The sequence below is a fragment of the Trematomus bernacchii genome, unplaced genomic scaffold, assembly GCF_902827165.1.
Source record: "Trematomus bernacchii unplaced genomic scaffold, fTreBer1.1, whole genome shotgun sequence".
NCBI classification, from domain to species: Eukaryota; Metazoa; Chordata; class Actinopteri; order Perciformes; family Nototheniidae; genus Trematomus; species Trematomus bernacchii.
In genome coordinates, this window is record NW_022987705.1 from 2,138,268 (window position 1) to 2,164,684 (window position 26,417).

Here is a 26,417-nt window from a genome sequence, read left to right on the forward strand (position 1 = left end):
CGACCCACTGTAACGTTTGCAGTCAACGCGAGCACTAGAGGTTGAAAACTTTAAAACGTGATTATAGGTCGTACTAAGCGCTTGAACAAACTACCTATTTGGTCGTAATAAGGGCTTGAACAATCGACCTATTTGGGTTGGAGGACTTGTTGAGATTGGCACACACACACACAACTGAACACACACACGCACACACACACGCACACACGCACGCACGCACGCACACACACACACACACACACACACACACACACACACACACACACACACACACACACACACACACACACACACACACACACACACACACACACACACACACACACACACACACACACACACACACACACACACACACACACACACACACACACACACACACACACACACACACACACACACACACATTCTTAGATGAAGACTTAAATTAAAACCACATCCAACACTCATAAGTGCTTCTCATTGTCATTCCGCGCATGGTGCCTTGCTGTGACAGAGGGAGAGAAATGTATATTTTTTTCTTTTCAATTACTTTTTTTTGACAACATTTTCAAAACACACACACACGCAGACGCAGACGCAGACGCGCACGCGCACACACACACACACACACACACACACACACACACACACACACACACACACACACACACACACACACACACACACACACACACACACACACACACACACACACACACACACACACACACACACACACACACACAGAAACTGAAAACCCCAGGGTAAGGGCTGAACATTATCCCCAAATCACACACTAATGGCGCAGTTCCACTACAGCGCGGAGCTCGCTTTAAGCGTGCCGTGTCGTGCCGTTCCCGTTTTTGGTTGCGCTTCCACTAGGCCTAGTTCCGGCCCGGCCCGGCCCGGGGCCACTTTTTCACGTCTTTTCTGGCCCGAGAAAATTGTGGTTCTATCGAGGCCAACAAACAGGGCTGAGTCGGGCTGAGTATGCTAAACTAGAGAGAGGAGCGCTGGCAAGGGGGGTACAACTACAACAAGATGGACATATTTGACCGTGATTTAATTGTAATACACGTTTCAAAATGATGCCGAAGTAACAACATACTGATACCGGTTAGTAAAAACCATGAATTAATGCTTTGTCAAGTCTGCAGACAGACGGCAGGCGAAAAACCTTTTAAAATTTGTGTTTTTCTAGATGGAGATTGGCTAAGCTAACGCAGTATATGCTCCGACCGTCCACACTCACAACAACGGCCTATACAGACATAAATAAAGCAGCGACTGTATTCACCATGACACAGGCAGTCTGTGGTTTGTACTTGTTTAACTTTTGTCGAGTTTCTGAACATATATAAGGAGCTGTGAGCTCTGAGTGCTAACAGCTAACGGCTGTGTTGTGTTTCTGGAGTTCTCATTGAAGATGACGTCACGGCTCCGCCTACACTGCGTTACTATAGTAACTACCCCAGTTCCTAAACTGTAATGGAAGCGCAGCATGAAGTGAGTCGGCCCTGTTAAGGCCAAGCCGTACCGAGCCGTACCGAGCGTGGCCGAGGCCGACCGTGTAGTGGAAATGTGCCATAAGAGAACCAATGGCATTGATGTGCAAAACAAAATCAAAACGGCAAAGCCCTCATAATATTATGCTATGAGTGTGGTGGACGTGCGTCATAGACTTCTAGTGGGATTTCTGTGTTTGCTCGCTAGGAAATAACTTTTAATAGTCCTAATGACTGACTCATGAAGCATATGATTGTGGGTGTAAAAGCGGCAGGAAGTGAATGGATGACGGCCACAAAAACTGGGCATCAACATTTTCCTCTTCAAGAGCCAATGGCGTCATTATTTCATTGATATTGATTAGTGCTTGTTGGGTAATTCTCAGCGCCATTGTTCCACAGAGGGTGTAGTTGAAATTACCAGATGGTGCCATCAAACACATTTGGACAGAGAATGTTGTAAAGAAAACAAGGGAAAACCCACTCAAAGCACCTCTGCCAAAGTGGTTCCTCTTATTCTAGGCAGCGCTTCTAGGATGTGTCATTGCAATGAGCAATTATGTAAAAGAATTTGTGGTACCACACTCTGATTACCATACCTTTTATAGTGTCGGCTAGTTGACCAAAATCACTTGTTTAAACAATTTCTAGGCATTTATGATTGTAGATCTGATGACTTACAGACTTTGTTAAATGGTATGTTTGGAAGTTAAACAACATTTGACCCTTACTTGATGATAATGACTTAATATTTGTCACTGTAGAAAAATATGTTTTGTTAGAAATATATAAACCCTTTATCGAAAGCAGGTGACAATACAATTAATATTCATTGAGATATAACTACTTTATTTTGTTGTGTTGAGTGATTGTTTTAATTATTGGGAATCACAGCCATTGGTAATTTGTCTTTCAACTCATAACTGCTCATAACTCATAACTGGTTGCCAAAGCTTAAAAACAGAGTATGGAATTTGGTGCAAAATCAGCCCTAAACCAATGAATGTTTTAAAGAAATGTGGTACATTTTGGATTTGGAAGTTCTGCTATTAGAATATGATGTTATAGCATCAACAAAGAAACTGACAGAGGCTTAAAGTGCATTGGTAGAAGGTTATTTTTACTATGCTTTTGAATTTGTATTTGAAATCTGAGTATAAGTAATATCCTCTTCAGGTATATCAGCAAACACTTTCTGGCAGAGTTTTTGACTTTTTAGGTATTTTTGACGCACAGTTTTGTGCTTTATGATTGTTCTTACATTTGAGTCAACAGATGGAATGTAAAGGTTATTACCACAGGCATTTCACGCTTGCACAGTTCAACGAATACCTTTTAAAAGTCATACAGCTGTTGCAACTTCAGTAAATCGAGATACTTTTTCCGCTGTCAAGCATAAGAAACACTGATGAATGATACCCAATATAGAACTGAAGACCTGCTTCCTACCAAAATCAGATCCCAGCAATCTCCGGGTGACAGCTTTCCAATTCCTCAAAGCTAAAGTATATAACAAGCAGAGCTCTGATGCAGCCAAATATCCCCGCAGCATTTGGATCAATCATTCTGCCGCACCTCTGTGGCAAACATTCTTTACAAGATCAAAAAACTGGGGTGTTGTAGCAAACTCCAAAAGCTTAACACTGAAGACCGCCGTCAAATAAACACAAAAGAGCTCAAGCCTGATGTTGGGGTGGACAAAAAAACATATCCCCTGGTAATTGGATTCAACTTTTTCTGTGCTCTCTGTGGAGTTTGCAGAATGTGGGCAAGAGAGAAAGATATAATTTGATAGTAGAGAAGTCCGGCTTAATCTAATGACATTTATGTGCATTCATCACACTAGAAAATCCAATAAAATGACATAAAGTAACTTCCCTGTCTCACAAATAGCCGTTTTCCCGGCATACGTCAGAGGATTACCTTAGTAATAATCTGTTTAAAAAGCAAGGGAGGGGGTCGATCCCTGACCCCATCCCATAAATTCCCCCCATGCCCCCTGTTCCCGTGTTTTTCTCAGTGTATGCGTGTTGTGTCTGATTAATCGTCACTTTAAACAATGTGTGAATATAACGTGATGGAATTGCCTCACACACAGCAACTGGTAGCCATTCTGCTCATGATGATGTTATGTGTAAATGTATGACTGTCTGTGTGTGCCTGCGCATGTGTCACCAGAAGCAGATGTCAGCACATACTGTAGATTAGGTCTAGCCGGGGGTGTAATCCTGGTGTTACTGAGAAAAGTGTGGATTTCTAATCGCCCACACAGCTACTCCTCAATAAGCAGAAAGCAGGGAATCTCTTATACTTGTATCCCTTCTCCTCTCATCCGCTACCTCTCTGACATGATCTCATTCTCACCCCTAATCCTTATCCATGCTTCTGTCCATCCCTGCTGTGTCCAACAAGACCTGGAGCAATGTCCAAAAAGCATTGAAAAGAAAAAGGAAAAAACACAAACATGGGGGGTGTTCAGGGTAAAAAGAGGTTATTAGTGGCTTAGCTGACTTCATGTTGTATGTTGTTGACCAGATGGTCCGATGAGAGACAGCGGAGTTAAAGTGAATGGCTGGTCCTCATCAGTTTCCTCTGATGCATGATAAACAAACACACCAGCCACTCTGTTTATTGCTCTCCCTCTCTGTTTTCCCTCATAAGCCCTCCTATTTGCCTTTGGTTTGACCTATTCCTTTCATTAGGACAGCCAACATGTGTGGAATAAAAAGTCTTATGGTTGTCAATTATTTGGGAAATGTTGCATATTCCTAGACATAATAATGAAGTAAACTGTGAAAGTTGATGAATAAATATTTCCTATCCCTCAGACCACAGAGCTAGACTTTTCTACCTGCGGTGTGTTTACAGTCTGGTTGTTTATTCAGACAATACAGCGGGAAGTAGGTCAGGTTTCGCCTCAATGGATGCTGTCCTGTAGGTAATGACTCTCCTTTTCTCTCTCAAACTGAAGTCAATATCACAAAACAAAACAAAAAATATCAATGAATTTGATTGGATTCAGAGAAAGCTGACACGCCGCCCGAAGCATTTTGTGTTGCTGTTATCACTCAAGACATCTTAAGCATATTAGACGAATTGATCAAATCAAATTTTCCGAAACATCACAAGATGATTATTTTTGGGCTGTGAAGTTGGTAATATGAGTGGTGGTACGTCTCCCACGTTGACAAGCTTTGGTGCGTTTGACACAGAAATGCATGATTTCTCGCTGGGCTGAGGATCCATCTCCCTCGGGTTCTGCCTTGTACCTGACTTTTTTGAGTCTTCTGTGGTTCAGGCATCCGTCAGGGAGACAGAATAGAACTGGAGCTATTTCCATCTATTGCACTGACACATACTGGCATACACTAAAAGATATATGAGGTGTTTCACTCAAAGTGATATTCACCGCTGTAACACTTGTTCTGACAAAATGATTGCTGCCATGGAAATACAGCTATGGCTGCAGCTGCTGACCTTCTTTAAATGTACTCTTTTTTTTAAATAATTATAAAGGATGTAATGATAGATTATTGGTAATAGTCCAATAGTCCCCAAGCAATATTTAAACTTACAACTCTCCTCCCCGACTGTATCAAAGGACACACAGGAGCAGGCATGTTGGACATCATGCATCTGTACTAAAACACACATAAACACATGTACTGTACTGTACTCTACTGTACACACACACACACACACACACACACACACACACACACACACACACACACACACACACACACACACACACACACACACTTCCCCTTTAATTGGCCACAATGTGTTCTATGTGACAGTGAAAATGAACATATGGGGAATTTCTAGTTGCCATGGGAATGTTTTTTTTGCACAGTGTGCCTACTGTACTGTTGGTTAGGGGAGTTGGATGATAAAAACTTCAAAGATTGTGTGTCGTGAAAGGAAATAATAAAAAAATAAAATAAAATAGTTTCCTTGTTGGTTACACATAGCGGTGTAGGCATCACTCTCTTTTCTACCTTTGGTCAACAAAATAAAAGTATTTTGACCGGTCATCATATGAGGATGTAGATAAAGTGATTTTCGATTTACACCTTTTAACATGCAGTGATTAGAATTGCTTTTTTATGTAGATGTTGTTACGAGGTGTATGTGTTATTAGTGAAATGCATATTTACTCTGGAATTTCTATGTTTCATGCTTAGCTGGTGTACATGACACATACACATTTCTGCACCGACTGCAGAGTGTTGTCTAATCACTGACAGCAGGTGCTTTTTTGAGAGCTGCACAGTCAGCATCATTGGATCACTGCACTGGGTCAGTTTGTAAATAAACTCAAGAGGAACAGAAAGTGCCACACAATGAGCTATTCAAGTCAGCAGAGTAATCAATTCCCGAGGTAAACAAAAGCTGATAGGGAGAAGATTATGCCAATCGGCTCATCTCTAACCCTTCATGTGAGGACATCAGTGACTTTAAGCTCTGCTAAATGAATCTGCCAGATTCCAGTCAGGAAAGAAATTTAAAACATCATATAGGAGGCGTGAAAGGAATGATTTGATAGGATTAAATATGTTATGGGGATTATTTATCTCTTCTAGTCTGCGTGGAGATGGAGCTCAGCTGCTACACCACACCGTACATGTTCACCCTTAGGATAGGAGCCATTTCCTTTCCAAATAAGTTGAAATGTGTATGATAGGAGCATACTTTTGTAAAGTCCTGAACACCCACAGTAGAAGATAAATATTGTGCTTCCGCATGTCAGCCATGTCAGACTGGGAAGGTACTATGCGGATGATTGATGGCAATGAAGCAGTAAAACATGACAGTAAAGCTGGCTTACTTGGTAGCAGTCTTGTTGATCGCTCCATTGAAGCTCGAGGTTAAAATGTGAGCCTTTGGAAGCTGCTTGGTCTGTGTCGAGTTTGCGCCTTCTCACAGTCTCAGAGTATTCATCTGGGTTTCCTTCAGTGGCTCCATGTTCCTTCTTCAGTCCTGATGCCATGTGAACTGAAGACTGTCAAGTGACCACAGGTGTGAAAGTTTTCTTTACTTTCCGTCAGTCTGACCCGCCCAGGGACGTTGACCGATGCAGACTTGGACACGCTTCGGCTACACACTAACACTAGACCTGGATAGGAATGAGTAAAGAGGATGAATGGATGGATAGAGGGACACAATACTGTGCGACATGAATACATGAAAAAGTGACACTAAGCCCATGAAAACTTTAAGACCTGACAGTACTGTATGTACAGCTATTTTAAAGAGTTAATCCCTATGGTGCCATAGTCAGTTTACCATTCTTCACAGTTATTATGGAAAAACACATAAAAGATCAACCCACCGGCAAACAGATTTTTCAATATCAACAAAAGTAATTTAAAACATAAAACTTTTAATGGCATTTTCAACTAGATTTCTTAGTACTCCATTTGAAACCTCTAACAATGTGCTCCTTGAATCTTTAAAGGCTATCTTTCTTTACAGTGTTACATCTTATTTAAGATACATGTACCGACATACTGTTTGATATTTTTCTCATCACAACGAAAAGAAAAAATCTATTTCAATTCAAAACACATATTTACCAGGAGATACAGTGCTTAAAGATGAAGGCAGTGTATTGCAGTTGTGTCAGACAGCAGACTTTTGTCTTGCACCTTCACAATCCACAATTGTCCTGAACTGCCGTTATGAATTATGTAAATCCCAAATTATTCCTTTTTTTACGTACCGCCTGTTTATTCTGCCTGCCTTTTAAGAGTGGTTTAGTCTAATTCCATATACATTCCATTTTGTTGTGTTCAGAGTGGGAGCATTATGAGTGAGGCAACCTTGTGTAAACGTTTAAGGTGAGCAATTTACAGATGCATATTCGCCTCATTCTCTTTCAGCACATAAACTCTGCAAATTCCCATAAGTGGGATTAACTCTGTCTGCTGCTAAAAGATAAGCTTTGGTAAAATACACAAGGTACATAATGTATAGAATCTGTTTGCATACAGTAAGTGAATCTGTTTATGTCAACACATTGTCTTTCATAACTCTAAAGAGGGCACTGTGAGTTCAAATGAAAGGTAAACACGATTTGCATGAGAAAAACTGTATGTAATCATATCTTATATTAGCCATATACTCAATGATTCTTTTTCATTTAGATGCTTCTAAGCAACCAAACAAAGAAAAACACATATTAATGTCTGGTAATCTTAATAGCTGTATTACAATAGCTCTCTGGGGCTGTGTGTGGTGATTCGGGTGGCTAGTTCTCTTCAACACTGACAATATGTGCCAATTCATATCAAAAACACGTAAAGCATTGCATGGTTGAGCCTACAACTGGATTGTGTGTGATGTCAACAGAACGAAGTATGAAATACACCAGAACACACAAGTTAGTATCATCTAAAAACACACACACAGACTGGTTCCTTTCATATTTGCATGTTGATAAATGCTAAGCTCCAGTGGTTCTATAAGTATTAAATGTAATAGCATTGATGCACAGCCAATCTCAGCTACATGTCCCGCAGCACAGGACTAGAGAACTCGTATATTTCCTCTTATTCCTCCAGTTTATAAATTACCCAGGGTATTGTTGAGGGATTAGTGTTTGCTTACAGCAGGAGGATAATGCGGGATAATAAAAGTATATATGGTAATACTGTATACCCCTTTCAATATTTCTATTTGGTGGACCACAATATAAATGTCAAGTACAATCAGAGAGGGTCAGTGCCTTGTTTGAAAGAGTCTTGAGTGCTCATTTCAACTCGTCCCAGTCTGTGGAGGGGTCCGATTGGGTGGAGGCTCTGTTTGTCCGCGTGGCCCTCCTGGCTCTGAGGGACACGAGGTTCAGGAGTCTCTCCAGCTCGTCCCCGGACCCCGACAGGCTGCCGGAGCCGAGCCCCCTGCGGCCCTCCTGGGACCCCCGCCACTCCCCCGTCTGTAGGTCCCAGGCCCTGAGGGGGGGCAGCAGCTGAGCCGGGTGCAGGTTGACGGCTGAGGGGCTCGACGGGTACCCTTCGTAGGCTCGTCGCGTCGGGGGGAGAGTGTCATAGAGGCCGTCTTCACCGTGCTCTGGGTCACGCTCTCGGTATTCCTCGTAAACAGGCGAGGAGTTTTCTTCCCCGCTGTCATGCTGCTGGTCCTCGCTCGCCCCCCTGTCTCTGCTCCCTTCTCCCTTCTCCTTTCCTTCCCCGTCGTGTCCCCTCTTTTCTTCTTTCTCCAGGAGGCGTTTCCTCACCCACTCCCCCGTCTGATTCCTCTCCCAGTGGAAGGCCCTCCTCTCGCTCTCCGCCTCCTGCTCTCCGCCTCTGTCCTCGCTGCAGCTTATCACTTTGTAGTCCAGCTGGAGAGACCGCATGCTGCCCCCCCGTCTGATGTTCTGCTCGCTGTCACTGAGGTTCAGATTAGATCCCAGCTCCGGTAGACGCAGACGTGAAGGTGACAACCAGGTCGTCGTCTGACTGCAAGGCTCCCAGCGGTATGCTGAGAAGAGAAGAACAAACGCAGGAAGAATAAGCCTTTTTTTAAATAGTTGAGAATAGTTTCAGTGAGACATAGTTTTTTTATAGAACAAAGAGACGACCTGTTTTAAAAGAGAATGATTTTTTAGTTAACATACTCTGTTGGCAGCCTGAGGCTTCATTCCCTGGACAAATTAGTGCTGCCAAATCACTTGAAGTATGTAGTTCTCTCTTGAATGTACCATACGATCAGCCTTTGTGCAATGCACAGTGTGAGCAAAGAATTAGATTATGTATCAAGTAGGATCAGCCGGCGAAAGGTGCCACATCAATAAATCACATCACTTCTGAAAACACAGTATCATCATGATCTTATCTCCAGGAGGGAAAGCGAGGTGACACGGGGAATATGCTCTCAGCTGCTGAAGGGACTGATCTACAAGAGATGTTCACTATTCACTGCAGATCCCATCGCTGCCCTCCTAAAGCAACAACAGCTAACTTTAGATGTGAAAAAAAAACCTTTACTTAAAAGGAAAATAAATGTTCATAACATCGTGACTTGTTGTGTTTCTACACTTTGGATTTTTCTCTGCTTATTATCTACTCCCTCATTTTCATTAAATGTGGTGCTTGTTTGATGCGCCTGTGAGTTTGCCTGTGTAAATGTGTGCTGTCTGTTTAGGAGTATGTAAGGTTTTAGTTGTGTGATGCAGAGGGAGGCCTGTGTCTGGCTCTGTTTCTTACTGAGTTGCAGTGAAGTTCACTGTGTTCACTGGCACTGCGTGTTTACATTCTGTAATTGCTCCACTTCTCATTAAAATGTGTATCTCTGTGCAAATAAAACCAGTCAACAAACATTTCTTCATGCTGTTAAACGGACTGACACATAACTCCCCACTAATCCACTTTTCATTCAAGTTACAGCGTGCAGGTTGCATAATTCATGGTCGGGGTGATGAGCTGAGAGCGAATTAATATTATATTAATGGAGAGAGAGAAGACATGGGGAGTCATCCCCTGTGTGGAATGGAGAGTGCTCTTCACAAGCAGTGCCAGATTATTGTATATAATTCATGACACGTGTAGAAAGAGAAATCTGACAGACTGCTGTGCCAACACTCCACAAAACATGTGGGAGTTCTCACTTTACGCCAAGGAGCTGAAATATGTTTGGATGAAAGCTTAAAAGATTAAACAAATATATAATATTATGTTCTTACAATCCACAATGGACTCTTTGATGCACAAATGTCTTATTTGCTATGCAGGTGTGGACTTGTTGTCCGATATTAGAAACTTAAATAATATATCATGGGACAGGAAGCCTTTGATGTTGAAATGCTCTTTTCATTGAGAGGACTGAATGCAGAAACACCGAGTGAATAGACCAACCCAACTGGATAATGGGAGGGAGGCTGCAAGAGAGCTATTGAGCACATCACTGATTCGGGGTACACATGCCAACAGGCCGTTAAGTATTATGCACTCCATTAAACAGACACATGTTAACCCATGCAAACAGGAATTATGATATTTGTAAGGGATTATTACATGAATCCTGTTCACCTATTCTTAATTCATATTTTCTTCTGATTATATTCGTATTTTTGTCTTTTTAATGCAGTTTCTTTTTCAGAAATGTATGTTTTCGTCACTTTTCAGGACATGAAATAATAGGAGAAAATATGCTTTTGCACAAGTGTTAAACACACTGAATAAAATGGGTAATTTAGAAACGACCTTCTGGAGAATACTTCCATTCATCTTTTAATGCTAGCTGTCTGAAATTAGGGTTGTTGTGCTCCAGTCGGCATAAACACAGTCTTGTTTTGGGTTAGTTGTGAGGTGCTTTGTTGACCCAGTAAATTACATTCAACTGAGAACAAACAGACTTGGTAACAAGAAGCCAATTATGTTGTTTTTGAGACTGTAGCATAAGCCACTGCCAAAACATTAGAGGAAGTGCAACTGGATCATTCCTAATCTTTATATAACGCTGTATGTTATATTAAAAATGTGTTGCAGAATCTGTGTCAAATATAAATCCTTTGTCAAACCCACAGGACATTAATAACTCTTGGATGAAATTAAGATGTGAGCTTTAAAGCAGACCCACCAAAGATTTGAGTGGGAGACTAAGTAGTTATTAACAATTTCGAAATTAAATCCTTACCTGTAATTACAATGAGCTAGAATACTATTAATATAGGTCCCTTGAACTAATGAACTAGCAAGGTCACACTATTAATATTGTATTATTAAATCTATGAGAGATATTAAAATGTTTATATGACAGATGGGAGATCAAGATGTTTCTGCTACTTGTAAAACAACTCACGATGGTAGAAAAGTGTTTGAAAGTGTACAGAGTCTTTCTGATTCTCATTTTTGAACTCGAAGCTGGTATTGATATTTGAAATCTACCCAAATTATATTTCTAACCTAAACATGTATAAGTACAATTTTTTTGTTGCAAGAAACGAGTAACCCGCATTTCCATTCAAAGTCTGGGTAGTTAAATACATGTGGATGAACAGAAATAGTAAAATGTGTTCTATTGGGCATGATATAAGTATTGAGAGCGAAACATTTTGAAAACAGAACAGGTTAGTTTTGGGATCTTAGCTTGAAAGCTGAAGCCTGAGGGATGGAAAGCTAATGGGATGTAGTTGCTTTGTGTTTCGCTCACCAGGGCTGTTCCGCTGCAGTTCTTTTTCCATGCTTGAAACTACAAAGGGAGAGAGAAAGCCAAAGTCAGAGAGAAAGACTGGCACAAACATCTCAGAAACCAAAGGGAGAACATTGAAGCACAGAGAGATCCAGTGTTAGACACTGTCAGAAATACTTAAAATGGGTGTTTTTTCGTCTGAATATAAATGATGGACAGTCAAAGCATGGCTTCATTCACTACAGAATATCTGAGAGCTACACCAGTAAACAAACACGTTGGTATCAGACGACAGACACAAATGAGAAACAGTATTTAACAGGAGATATTCTTTCATACCTTCACTTTCAATATTATCAACAGCGTCATTGACTAGACGTATGACTGTCACTATGGAGGCTAGGCAGAGTACAGAAAGAGAGAAGAACAACAACAGAAACAATGTCAGTGCACTTGTGAATAGGGTAAGGCTTTGTGTGCTGGGTGTGCGAGTGTGTGTAAGCGTGTGTGTGCACAGGTGTTAAGAACAGATATTTGTCCTCCAAACACATTTGTATGCATGTGTTATTTGGTGTGTGTTCTATAAGACAGTAGGGGATAAATGAGGTCTCTGCAGCGACACTAATTAGACAGGGAAAACACACACCCACACGTTCCACTCCCTAACATCAAACCAAGTAAAGATCACAATATTGATTTATCTGGGGAAAATACACACAATAAGACTGAAGAAAAGCGTTAAAATAGATGTTCTTTCATGAACACTTATACATGACCTTTTGATGCATGTTATGTATGAATTTGGTTGCATTGAGTTGCCCCCACATGTCTTCTTTTAGCTTGCTTTTTTGAACATGCACTTAAAATGCAAAGGTACACTGTCTTTACACTCAGCTAATTTTATCACAGTGCTTCACAGACTTTTTCTGAATGTAACTTTTACATTTGAGCAATGTCTTCTTGATGACTGGTTTCCCCTTTTTTAAATAATGTTTCAAAGCCATACAGTATGTGGTAAACTAGTAAACAAGTGTCTTGGTTCAGTCTTACCATTGTCATCGAAGGATTCTGAAGTGTAGGAAGAGTGTTCCTCAGAGGTGGAATCTGATAGACGTGCCACTTCCTCCACCAGCCCTGATACTTCTGACACACACACACACACACACACACACACACACACACACACACACACACACACACACACACACACACACACACACACACACACACACACACACACACACACACACACACACACACACACACACACACACACACACACACACACACACACACACACACACACACACACACACACACACACACACACACACACACACACACACACACACGTATTAATTTATTTCAAAACCCCCCAATGAATGTACTTATTGACAAATTGGCAATATAGTATTAACACGTCCCTCCGTCCTCTCCCGTCTCTCGAGAAATTATAACAGCATCCAACACTCCTTTCAATTAACATATGTGCATCAATCAAAGCATCCTTACTGCTGTGGAGTGTGTCATCCCACCCACTCCAGGCATGTAATACCATCTGCAGCAGCTGGTGGGGAAGTCATTGAGGGTAAGGACCACAGAGGTATTCTGGTGTTTGTGCAGCAAGATGTAAAATGGAACTTCTCTAAACAGCAATGCAAACAAACACTTTGAAACATTTAAAAAAGTTACTCAGAGCAGCCTGCTCTCTCCTCTGTTATCAAAGCCACAGTCACAAACATAAACAACTCAGATTACATTTCATTTGGAGGAAGCTGCTAGCCTAAGGGTCTCCAGTTAGCCCCAACCTGCTTATCTTTAGAAGCAACATTTAAAATGAATAGGCTCACAAGTCGGCATTGGCAGAATTGCGACTGAGTGATTGTTTTCAAACGACTGCCACAGGGTCAGAGCTGGTACTTACTGGCTGTGAAGACTGTGTGTTAGGTACTCAGATCTACCAGGTATTCTCATCCAGCAGCACTGAATTAATTTAAATTGGAAAAGTGATTCAGGAGCAACGGAGCAGAAATCCTTGGTATGGGTTTAAAAAGAAATATCTATTTGTAATATAAAACTGCTTGAAAATCAGAACTGACAGCTTTGCTGACGTGATTAAATGTTACTAAAATGTAAATACTCCATGGAGGGTACTGGAACAAATGGAGAATAGCAGAAAGATGGACGTTTTAGGACTTTCACTGCCGCCTCTGCAGACTCTCTGTGCCATTAGAGTATCAACCTTGATTGTCATTGAATGCTCAGGATTTGTAGTCTTAATCAAATATTTCCCAAACTCACAACTTTGATTTGTATGACTTTAAGTACATTCTTGTATTGTAAAACTGCTTGTATTAAGGTATCAGTAAAAATTATGCATTTTGCATATTTTGCCGAATGAAGAAAGGTTTGTTTCTAAAACTGAGGTAATAAACAAATGTTTGAATTATCAGTACAGAAACTCAGGAACAGTATCACATATAATATAGAATTCATACAGTATATCATGAACATCATATATAATATACATTAGTAATTAGCTTGGCTTTTATTTGGACTAAGCAATTTACCGTCGGTTTGTATGGGTTGTTTAAAAAGGTTGCATGCTTCTCAAAACCCAACCTATCTTTGTTACCCTTGTCTACTGTCACTTCCTCTATAATGTCCTTGTTTTATTCAAAATTGTGCATTTCCCCCACAACAGTCTCTGAGCAGTCAGGGTTTGGTCCATGAAGGCCAGGTTGTCTGAAAATCCACTTCAGCTTTCTGAGCCCAAGATAGGTGTTCACGGTCCGATGCGTGTGGAACGAGTCAAATGCTCCTGTGGGAATGTGAGCGGCAGAGCGATACCATCAATCAAACTTAGTGAGGAGAGCAGCGGCAGAACCACCGGTCTGATTCAGCATGCAGGTGATGGAACACATTTCCAACACAATAAAGATGTTTCTTTGTTTTTGAAGAAAACTTTGTATTTTTCTATCTTTCTCACACACTTATTGAGCCAGTGACCATCCTGCCATGATTGAGGTTAAGACATTGACCCCTGCTTAAATAATGTGTGCATACTGTATGTGTAAATGTGTCTGTTGATTGTATATATATAGGATATACATATTTTATACATATTTGTATATTTGTATTTTTGTATTCAGGGTTGTTGGAAACGTTATTTTGATCTCTCTGTCTGTTCTCACAAACTGAAAGATTGACATTAAAGTTGACTGCTTTAATCCTACCAATGACACCAAGCTAAACCATATTCTCATCCTGGCACCTAAACGTTTTACAGCCATCAGGCTCAGTTTTTCCATTATTTTTCTCCATTCAGGCAAGTTAACATTGTCTTTTTAATTGGAAATACTTCTCACACACCTCCAACAAATGTTAACACTTTTTCTCAGCAGCCACAACAGGTACCCAAATTGCTTTCTGTAATGCATCCTGTAATTGGAAGAGTAATAGCTGTGGCTTTCGGACTGGAAAATCTTCACTAAGAGCGTTCTGCATTTTAAGGAGCAGCTCAGGTTATAATGTTTTTTGTGAGGTGAAGTCATCAGTCAAATGTATTCTGTGACATCCAATATATGAAAGAACAGTAAGCAGTAATTGCACATTATAAGACGTGATTTTTAAAGTTATTTACAGTTATTTCACAGTTTATTAAATGTAATATATTCATGAGCAGTGGGTAGTGACAGAAAAACAACTAAAATTCCTCATCAACTTGTGCGCATCTATGGAAATATAAAAATATGTTCTTGTTTGTATTGCTGTGGTGTAAAATGTTTAATTAAACTGTAACCCTCATAATGACTACATTTTAATTAACATATTCAGCTGTTACTGTGACCCCCATAGGGCAAATTGTTTTCCTTTTATGTGGATGCACTCAACAGGGAAGCAGATACATTAAAATATCACAACAGGAAGTTCCCACCGCGGGCTGTATTATTCAAAACAACAGGTTTAACAGAGAACCAAAAGTGTGTGAAGTCCACCTCAACACAGAGATGCAGCGTGATTATTTCACTGACAGAGAACAAACTGTGTTGGCAGCTGAACATCAGACTAGATATATCTGACAACTACTTCTCATGTCCTCTCCGTAGACAAAGGTATGCTTGAATAAAACTTGGATGAACAAATAAAAGTGTAAGAAGACTTCTGTCTGACTTTTTAAACAGAAGTGCACAGGGGATGTAAGACAGTCATTTCAATAGAAGGGGACACAACAACCAAATTCAGCGGTGTAATAGAGAAGTATTATCATGTAAAGCTCCCAGGCAGTTAATAGTGAAACTAGAATGATGTGAGAGCAAAATAAAAATATAGCTCATAACCACTCCTTCTTACTCTGGGCTATTTTCTTTGATGTGTGGGATCAAAGGCATGGATCGCTGCGAAATGAGCTCTCTCAGAGGAGATGACGGTACGGGTGTAACACAATAAGTACCGTTACACTGCGCTTTTTCACAGGTCAGAAACTGTGTGTGTGTGTGTGTGTGTGTGTGTGTGTGTGTGTGTGTGTGTGTGTGTGTGTGTGTGTGTGTGTGTGTGTCTGTGTGTGTGTGTGTGTGTGTGTGCACGTGATGGCAGTCTTACCCTGTGGACTGTTATCTCTCTGTGTTCTCTCCAGCTCAAAAGCTCTCTGCCCCCATTCCTCCTCTCTCTCCACTCTCACTCTCTCCATCCCCTCACCCCTCATCTCCTCTCCCTCCCAGGACACTTTGTGAGCTGGACTGTGGTCTGAGCAGCAGGCCGATGCAGAGGGGAGGTTGGGTGCCACGCTGCACACTGCGATACCCCTCCGATTGGCCAAACCTCGGACATTAGACATGTCTGAGAGGAAGCTGCTCAACTGTAGAAGGAGAGAAAAACAACAATGCAAAAAAAGACTAGTAAGATTATTGTACTGTCAACAAATGCAATGAAAAGTCAGTCATACATACATCCTACTGCTTCGCTAGGACATGGCTCAAAATAGTCCCTAACAAATGCTCAGTTACTTTTCAAGTAATCTTTGCCAACACTTACAGTGCCGAGTTCCGTGAGGAAATCATTCAGCCTTTTATAAGATGATAAAATATAAAAGTAGATATTTAGGAGCTATTTAAGCCTAAGAACCACAGACAGGGCCAGGAAGTGAGAGACTAATGTGTGTTGACTTTGTTCTTTTTATAACACTTATAGACTATCCCCAGCTTTCGTCTTTTTATAACCCTTTTATTCCACTTTTTTTTTCCCTCAATGGCACCTGCGTTATGAATTTTCAAATTATTCTCATGGTGGCTCTGAATCCAAATGATTTTTTCCCCTAATGCTGTAATATTAATATTCGCATCACAGCACCATACATTCTGTTATTTGACCACATTATCACTAATCGAGACAGGAGATTATGCACCAGAGAGCTGTTTTGGAAATTGCAACCAGAGTCTTTAAGGCTAATCAAGTGTACTGCGGCATTCACCTGCTTTCTGTTGTTGCCTTGAAGCAGGTCTCTAACTGAAAGCTTGCTTATTAAAAAGATGTTTGCACACATTTGAGAGCAAAGGTTTTTGGTTTTGTTTTTCATAACATTTTCCATTATAACTGCAATTTCATTGTGCCATATTTTCTTTGAAATCAGAACTCTTTCATCACTCTACTTCCTACCACAAAAGCCCTTTTTTCTTTTTCGCAATTCAACTGCGAGGACAGAAAAACATGTTTTAATATTTGGCTAAATATGATTAAAAGAGGTACTATCATTTTTGAGTCATTGTCAAACAATAAAAGACTAAAACTGAATAACAAAAGCACAAATGGGGCGAAGCCTGCGAGCTAGTTCAGGCAGTCAACTCGAGCACCAATGATACATTAACACGTGACGCACCTAGTCCCTCTTACAACCAACCAAACCCATTCTCCTAAACATGCCGCTCTATTTAAGCTGCCAGGTCTTCCTGCCTCTGCCTCGCTATGCTGCTGCTGCCACTGCTGTGTTCACTTGCTATTGCTACGTTCATGTTCCTGCTGCTGTGTTTCATGTTGCTGCTGCTCGCCTGCCCCACCACCACCCCAGCTTCCACCCCAGCTTCCACCCCAGCTTCCACCCCAGCTTCCACCCCAGCTTCCACCCCAGCTTCCACCCAGCTTCCACCCCAGCTTCCATCCCAGCTTCCACCTGTAGGCTCGGGGGATAGTTATCTAATCATCACTCAATGTTCTTTGTAAATCTGTGGAGTGATGAGGCCCGAGCCTAGACGCCAAACTCAAACTATATGCTGCTTCTAATAAACATATTAAGAAACACGTGAGTTGTCTGACTGAACATAATTAAAGGGGGAGCTGGAAGATATTCTGATGTAAATATTGATAGGTGTTTACATTTCATTTCATTTTATAATTAGTGTATAGTGTGACATTATGTATATCATTTCTGACTCACTATCAAAAACCATAACTGCAATGACAAAGTCTCTCAGTCCTGTTAAGATATAGGAGAGGCCCAAAAATCCCATCATTAATACTGTTAGAGCCAGTATTTTGTTTTTATAAGAAAGGCCACCTAATTGGAACGTCTGTAGTCAACACACTATTCTACTACTATACTACAATTCCCACGGCACCTCCTCTAAAGTGACAGTGATGGGCAACCTGCTAGAAAGACGCCATCGAGGAACAGTTTTTAACCATCCAATTACCCTTTAAGTTATTAAGTTATATAAGCCTTATCAAGAAAGAAAGAATACCTAAGTTGTTTGTTACTTTATTTGAGTTTTGCCTATTTGTTTTGAATATTGTAAAGGCCTCTTTTCTTTGTTGCATGTGCAAAAGTTTGTTATTTTATTTGGAGCAAACACATCGCATAACATCATCTAATCTAAACCATCGGAGGCCAAGCAACTCTTCAACTGTAATTAATATAAAGGAAGAAAACGAGTTAAAAAGGTCTGTTAAGGTGACAAATACAGTCATGCATGATTCTGTATACTAATACCTGACTGCCCTCACTGGATGTGGTCCTTTCCCCATCTCCCCCCCTCATGCCCTGGCTGCTGAATGCTCCTGGTAAGGGGGAATGGTTAGTGGGGCGCACCATGACCTGGGGGGGGCCCCCAGTGCCGCCCCCCACCTCACCATAGGTGCTCGTGGTGGCTGGAGACCCCGACACACGCACGGCTTTAAACTCAATCCCTTCTGCGCCCATGCCAGTCTTGTGCAGCATGTATCTGGTCTCCGTGGAGATAGCTGAAACCCCCATGACAGCCTGAGTCCCCGGGCCTGGGTCTGACTCTTTCCTGAATTTAATTTTCTTCCTGAAGGCGATGAAGAGTATGAGGAGGAAGATGATGACAAAGATAAGGACCCCGATGCCCACAATCTCTCCTGGTCCGACATAAGATAGGGGCTCCGCCTGGGTAACACAAAGATAAATATCATATTTAAAAACATCCAAATAACCGTACTGGTTGAATTCACCTCCATTTAGATAAATAATAATCACATATTTCCGATTTGCTGAGAAAACACGGTGTTATGATAAAACCTGTCCTTAAAAATACACATTATCGCTAATAAGAAATGTTGCCATGGTAGGAATCCAGCTTTTTTCCCTTACTCCGATAGTTACAGTAGTGCCAATTATTAGAAAGTATCCAAGCAACCATACAACTGTAGTAACTATTCAGAGGGCACAGACAGTACAGTTGACCTTCCAAACCCAATTATTCTTGTGGAGGTTGATGTCAATCTAGAAAGACCACCAGCATTACACAAATGTTAGAACCAAAAATAGTGTTGGTGTAAAATTAAGATTCTATATCATGTGATGTTAGATAACACTTATTGTGTATATTCCTACTGCTCAGGATTGCAAGCATCACATCTTTGGTATTGGAGTAAACAGGACATTAATTCATTTAGCATCATTGTTTCTTAATAAGATACATGATAAGTAGGCTCCAGTAAAAAGGCTTTATTCCCAGCAGAAGACCTTTAAATGTCCTTAAAAACAACAAACAAAGCAAACGTATAAATTGCTTGTGAAAGCAGCCTAATAGGATTTTTAAAATGGCTACTTCTCTGCTAATTACTGTCTTCTAGGGAATAATTAAGCACCTTCTCAAAATGTGTAACATGAATAGTTGTACCGTCTCTATTTAAGAAACATAGTGCATGACAAAAGTCAAGTGTGACGACTTCAAAAGGACTCTTACATTTCTCCATGACCACACTGTTATTCATCTACTGCCGGGACAAAGATACAAAGCTAATGAAAAACCGTCTGGGAGTCTGCTGCACAATAATAATTATTGAATGCTTCACAAAGTTTGAGAAAAAGTCCATTGAGAAGCAAGATGAAAGCGCAAAAAATCAAGTACTTTTCAATTATACTTTTAATTATATTCTGTAAGATGTACTCCTATGTGAATTCAGAGTTTCTCAAACGTTACCTGTGTGTCATCCCCCTCATCGTCAGGTGACTGATCATCACAAAGCTGCCCCTCGTACCCCTCTGAACAGTTACAGTAGAACGACCCGAACGTGTTCACACAGTCGGCTTCATCTCCACAGCCGTCCTGCTCACACTCATCAACATCCTGGTCACATCTGCAGAGGCACATGGACAAAAAGCATTGCTATGAGTGGGAGTGGTGAGGATTATTAGCATCAAAGTGAAGGACAAGAATTCATGATAAAAGTGTGTCTGGCCGATGTATTACTATAATGTTGAAAGCCTGCCCTTATGCAACACCATCAATTAGGAAACTGGTGTCACAGCAACTCTCACCTAGGGTACCTTATGGCTGTGTGGTCCTATGCTGCAAAAGATATGTGATACAATTCCAGCTTACACAAAATAGAGCCTAAAGGCACGTTTTTAACATTAAACTTCGCTCTGCATCAGCCAAACGGCTCGCTGCACCCGCACTGCGAGGGGGACCCAAGTTCCCATCAGCAAAAACACGTCGGTTTGCTATCCTGGCTCCAAAATGGTGGAATGAGCTCCCCATTGAAATCAGGACAGTAGATAGCTTACACATCTTCCGGCGCAGACTGAAAACTCATCTCTTTCGACTCCACTTCGAGCGATAGAATTACTAACAAAGAACTGCTAACAGAGCACTTATATACTAATAAAGGACTGGCTTATCTAAAGCCAGTTGAGTAGCACTTGAAATGTTTTAGCTCTATGAAACCTGATGTACTTATATGATTCTGTTTTCTTCAAGTTTGTATCTTCCTGGTCGAATGTACTTATTGTAAGTCGCTTTGGATAAAAGCGTCAGCTAAATACAATGTAATGTAATGTAATGTACTGTAAAAAACTCAGTTAAACAGAACATGTAGTGTCTGGGGATGATATTACCTTCACACAATAAATAAAATATTTAAAAAACAAACACTTAAACTAGAATGAATGACAGGGACCAACCAATATGAATTATACATCAGGCCATAAGGTTTTGAATAACTTGTTTGTTTAATAACCTCTGTACTTTTTACATTTGATTAATTGATGTTTTGATTCCTTAGATTTCAGATGTGTAATTGTATGCTATTTGTCTCTGTTGTTATATGATTATGCTGTCAGTGTTTGTTTTACTTGACATCCTGGTCACATCTGCAGAGGCACATGGACAAAAGCATTGCTATGAGTGGGAGTGGTGAGGATTATTAGCATCAAAGTCAAGGACAATAATTAATGATAAAAGCGTGTCAGCGAGTGAAAAAGAGAGAAAGAAAATGTATTATTGTCATTGATATGGTTCTTATTCAAATACATATTTTCACACACACACACACACACACACACACACACACACACACACACACACACACACACACACACACACACACACACACCCACACACACACACACACACACACACACACACACACACACACACACACACACACACACACACACACACACACACACACACACACACACATTCTTAGATGAAGACTTAAATTAAAACCACATCCAACACTCATAAGTGCTTCTCATTGTCATTCCGCGCATGGTGCCTTGCTGTGACAGAGGGAGAGAAATATATTTTTTTTTCTTTTCAATTACTTTTTTTTGACAACATTTTCAAAACACTCTGCAGGAGTTGGTCCGATGTAATAAAAAAAAAAGACAATTGCTGAGAAACTACCCAAGTTTTGCTTTAAATGTTAATGAAATGAAGGAGTCATTAAGCATTAGTGTCTGTCTCAGGCCTGGATATATTGTCCAGTGTTATCCTCATGACTACATTACAGCCTAATTTGCAATAAATCATGACCGAGTAGCTTTTAAATTTGCGAGTCTAGGATTCAGCTTTTAAATGAAATGTTTCCCCCTTTAACGGAATGTTTCAATTAATCATATTACATGGTATTGTTATAAAAAAGCTCAGATTTAAATGTGCTATTATTACTAATCAATCTGCAGCAAAAATCAATTTCAGAGCTAATTACCCTCAACAGCTGCCTTTGGCTTGAATAGTATTCGCTATAGCAATGGTTCCAATTTGCATTTATCATTAACTGATAATGATAAGTACAATCTGCTGCCAGCAGAGAACATCTTAATTTTTATCTTTCTTATTATTGAGCTAAATTCAGTTCAACTTCATCAAAAGCTTTGTCAGTACATAAAAAAGCAGAAACATGAACTCCATTGAGGGAAAACTGCTCTCTTGTGGCGGCTTCATTGAACAACCACAGTAGCAGGAAGGTCATTTCAGACGCAATTAATGAGCTGTAATTAAGAACGCAGCTAGAGAGTTATTACGTTCTTTCAAACTAAATTATACTGAATTAAATAAGAGAAGTAATTTATTTCACTCAATAAGTAAACATACATAATAAAACAACACAGTGTACTAATGCGGAGGGATGATTGTGTGTGTGTGTGTGTGTGTGTGTGTGTGTGTGTGTGTGTGTGTGTGTGTGTGTGTGTGTGTGTGTGTGTGTGTGTGTGTGTGTGTGTGTGTGTGTGTGTGTGTGTGTGTGTGTGTCACGTTTGAATGCATGAGAGTGTGTCACATTCTAAATCAATACTCACTTCCCGTCAGTGAGTACGTACTGTGTGAACAGAAATCAACATTCATCAACACTGTTTTTACAATCAATAGTTTAGGTCTAAAAGTGTGTGAGGGTGAGGGTGCAGGATGCTTTTTCTTACATAATTCCCCCGAGTCCTGCAGGACAGCCACAGAGGAACGCACCGCCGACAGGCTTACATTCCCCCCCGTTCTGGCATGGGTTTGGCATGCAGGATGTCAATTCAACTTCACAGCGCCCCCCAGTGAAGCCACCGCTGCAAGTGCACACGACGCCTGTTGGAGAGAAATTCAAAATGTGTCAAATAAAAATGTAGATTTAACTTGAATAGCTGACACAAGCTGATGGTCACTACTGCACAAACAAACCATCAAATTCAAATGAAGCTGAAATTGAGGCAGAAGCTATAAGATTGAGTGAATCTGTTTCAGATGGCAACATTTATTACCCTCATTTATTTATACAACAAGATGACTAACACCCACACACATCCATCCACACAGACCTCCAGAGGGCAGGCTGCTGCACATGGCTCCGTTGAGGCAGGGCTGACTGACGCATGGATCCGGATAAAGCACGCAGCCCAACTTGACCTCGCTCAGGCCGGCGATCTCGGCATAACGGCTCCTCTTATTTTGGAGAGGCAGCTCGTTACCGTTCAGCCTCAGCGAGCCCAGGCATCCCTGGAATCCGTCCTGGGCTCTTGGCTGGGCCTTCGCCCCCCCGGTCCCAGAGCCCAGGCCCCGGGCTCGGCCTCTCGCTCGGCCCGCTCACTGGCCTCACTTGGGCCCCAAAGAAAAATGATGAATCTGGGGCCAGAGGCCAAAGGCGAACAGGAGCTCTGGCTGCTCGCCTGCGCTCAACATAGCTGTCATCCAGTGACAGGAGGGTATAGTTCCTAGTCAGCTCCAAGGCAACAGCATGCCAGAGGCCGTCGTTTATTGGTCTGCCAGAGATACCCATAATGCCAAGGGTGTTGTCACAGTCCAACTGGAACCAGAGTCGACCCTCTTCAATCTGTGGAAGGACAGGGAACATACGCTTTAAAAAAATTATCCTGAGAAACAGCGCAACCTTTGGGACACGATAATGTGTTTACCTTGAGCATGGTGCAGGGGTTAACACGTGTGAACATGATGACTCCTCTTCTCTGAAGTGTTCGGATCCTCAGGCCGAGCCTCATCTCTCCACTTTGGCCACTCTCTGTCACTCTGTACTTGATGTAGCTGTTTCCAGAGAAACTAAGAGAGGTTTGGCCTACAAGTCCACAAAACATATATATACACAATTAAAAAAGAGAAACTGATAAACTTTTTTCCCCCAAATGCATCAGATACATAGGTATACAATTCAAGCAGCAAAGTAAATCATACCTGCACACTCGTCTAGTCTCTCAGGCTGACACTGGCAGACAGATGGCGCTGTAGGACCAGAGCGGACACACTGCATGTCTGCTGGACAGGACTGACCTTCACAAAGTTCCACAGGACTGGAGCAAGTCCCCCCTGTTTGGGCCAGATACAAAAACCACATTAGAAAATAATAACTCTAGGAAGAAAAACAGCTTTAAAGCTCCCCTATTATTCTGTTTTTCATCAATATATTATAGGTCTCAGATATATACAAAACCTGTCTCTGAAGTGTTTGGCTGGAATACCAAAAAGATCATGCATTGTAGCATCCCATAATCCCCTCTGTTTCAGCCCTGTTTCAAAAGTGCTGATTCTCTGTCTGTTACTTTAGATGAAAATAAGGAGCCACTCCCCACGCCCCTCTGAGAGATATTTGGTTACAAAGAACACAATGGTGCTCTAGGAGGAGATTCAGGTGATAAGGTGGGGGGGGGGTTACCTTGGTTGGTTATTGGCTAATGGTTACACAAGCCAAAAAATCGTTATGACATCATAAAGTGGCAAAATCTGATCACATGAAATGAAAAAACATGAAAAAGTGGATTTTGCATAATAGGTGACCTTTAATGCATGTACACATCTTTGTTTGCATGTATCCATCTCTCTGTTATGTGTTTTTCATTTGAACTTGACAGAAGCGGCTGTGACAGATATACAGAACACTGTCAATGTCTGAGTGCAGTGCTCACCGGGGCAGGTGCAGGTCTCTTTGCGGCTGAACCTGGGTGACACCAAGCTGACCCTCTCTGTGCTGTAGGTGACAGTCGACTCCCCGTCCATCACCAGGGTCTGCTCACACACCCTCTCCCCACACTCCAGCTCCCCAGAGCAGGCAGAGCTCAGCACCTCCGCCCCGGACAGGATGCCCCGAATCTGCCCCCGCACGGCTGCTTCCTTCAGCTTAGCAGAGAACTCTTGCTGCGAGTAGATCCCACTCATCCGTCCGCCGCCTGATGTCTCTGGCATTTCCACCGCCAGAAGTAAATCCACTTTCGTTGTCCCCATCACCGGCTGAACACCCAGTATGTGGAGGGGATCCTGTTGTCCTGGTGACCATTTCCAACCGGCTAGTCCCCGCAGCGTTAGTTTGATCTGGTTCAAGTAGCGGCCAAGCAAGTCCTCCGGGGACAGAGAGCTGAAACGTAAGGTCAGGGCGCTACGCAGCAGCACATCTGTCACCTGTTCCACCTGCACCGACACGTCTGCTATCACAGCGAAACGTCCATCGCTCACTGTGGCATTCATCTGGTATCTGAGAGAGGACAAGGGAATGTGTTTGTGTTTCAAGTTTGATCCATTTTCGTTATTGTTTTTTTGATCACCATTAGCTTCAACAAGAGCAGTTTCTATTCTTTCTTAGATTCACAAGAAGTCAAACAAACACTGACAGCATAATAATATAACAACAGAGAAAAATTGCATACAATTACACATCTGAAATCTAAGGAATCAAAACAGCAATTCATCAAATGTAAAAAGTACAGAGGTTATTAAACAAACAAGTTATTCAAAACCCCAAACAAAACCTTATGGCCTAATGTATAATTAATATTGTTTGGTCCCTGTCATTCATTCTAGTTCAAGTGTTTGTTTTTTTAAAGATATTTAATTTATTTATTGTGTGAAGGTAATAAGATCCCCTGTCTAGAGACTCCATGTTCTGTTTAACTGAGTTTTAAAGTTAAAAACGTGCCTTTAGGCTCTATATTGTGTAAGCTGGAATTGTATCAAATGTTTTTTGCAGCATAGGACCACACAGCCATAAGGTACCCCAGGTGAGAGTTGCTGTGTCACCAGTTTCCTAATTGATGGTGTTGCATAAGGGCAGGCTTTCAACATTATAGTAATACATCGGCCAGTTTTTAGCCTGTGTGTGTGTGTGTGTGTGTGTGTGTGTGTGTGTGTGTGTGTGTGTGTGTGTGTGTGTGTGTGTGTGTGTGTGTGTGTGTGTGTGTGTGTGTGTGTGTGTGTGTGTGTGTGTGTGTGTGTGTGTGTGTGTGTGTGTGTGTGTGTGTGTGTGTGTGTGTGTGTGTACCTGCCAGGTTCCAGGCCCGGCAGAGCCACAATGCTGCCATCCTGTCTGTTTATCGTAAACATGCTTTTGGGCTGAAGCTTCTGGGTAAATGACAGCACGTCATTGGGGTCGCGGTCCGTTGCGTAGATCTGACCAATTGGCCCGCCCTGGAACGTGTCTGTTACCATGACGATGAAGATTTCCATGGGGGAGACAGCGGGTTTATACTGACTGTTCCCGATGACTCTCATAAATATCCAGGAGGAGGAAGTCAGACTTGGTTTACCAGAGTCAGTTGCCTAAGAGACCAAATCAAAGTCACAGTCAGTGGTG

General features: G+C 41.5%; 1 protein-coding gene across 1 annotated transcript in view; it reads right to left on the reverse strand.

The window, feature by feature from the left end:
* Positions 1–8,241: 8,241 nt before the first annotated feature.
* The window catches only part of LOC117490562 (protocadherin Fat 3), a 62,349-nt gene continuing 44,173 nt past the window's right edge, over positions 8,242–26,417 (reverse strand). The window contains exons 39-51 of the mRNA XM_034140328.1: positions 26,106–26,383; positions 24,760–25,322; positions 24,032–24,163; positions 23,758–23,915; positions 23,410–23,675; positions 23,164–23,366; positions 22,780–22,933; positions 20,057–20,213; positions 18,601–19,011; positions 16,221–16,476; positions 12,669–12,761; positions 11,958–12,017; positions 8,242–8,969 (exon numbers count right to left, since the gene is read on the reverse strand). Coding sequence (XP_033996219.1) covers positions 8,242–8,969; positions 11,958–12,017; positions 12,669–12,761; positions 16,221–16,476; positions 18,601–19,011; positions 20,057–20,213; positions 22,780–22,933; positions 23,164–23,366; positions 23,410–23,675; positions 23,758–23,915; positions 24,032–24,163; positions 24,760–25,322; positions 26,106–26,383 — 3,459 coding nt within the window. The remainder of the gene's footprint in view (positions 8,970–11,957; positions 12,018–12,668; positions 12,762–16,220; positions 16,477–18,600; positions 19,012–20,056; positions 20,214–22,779; positions 22,934–23,163; positions 23,367–23,409; positions 23,676–23,757; positions 23,916–24,031; positions 24,164–24,759; positions 25,323–26,105; positions 26,384–26,417) is intronic.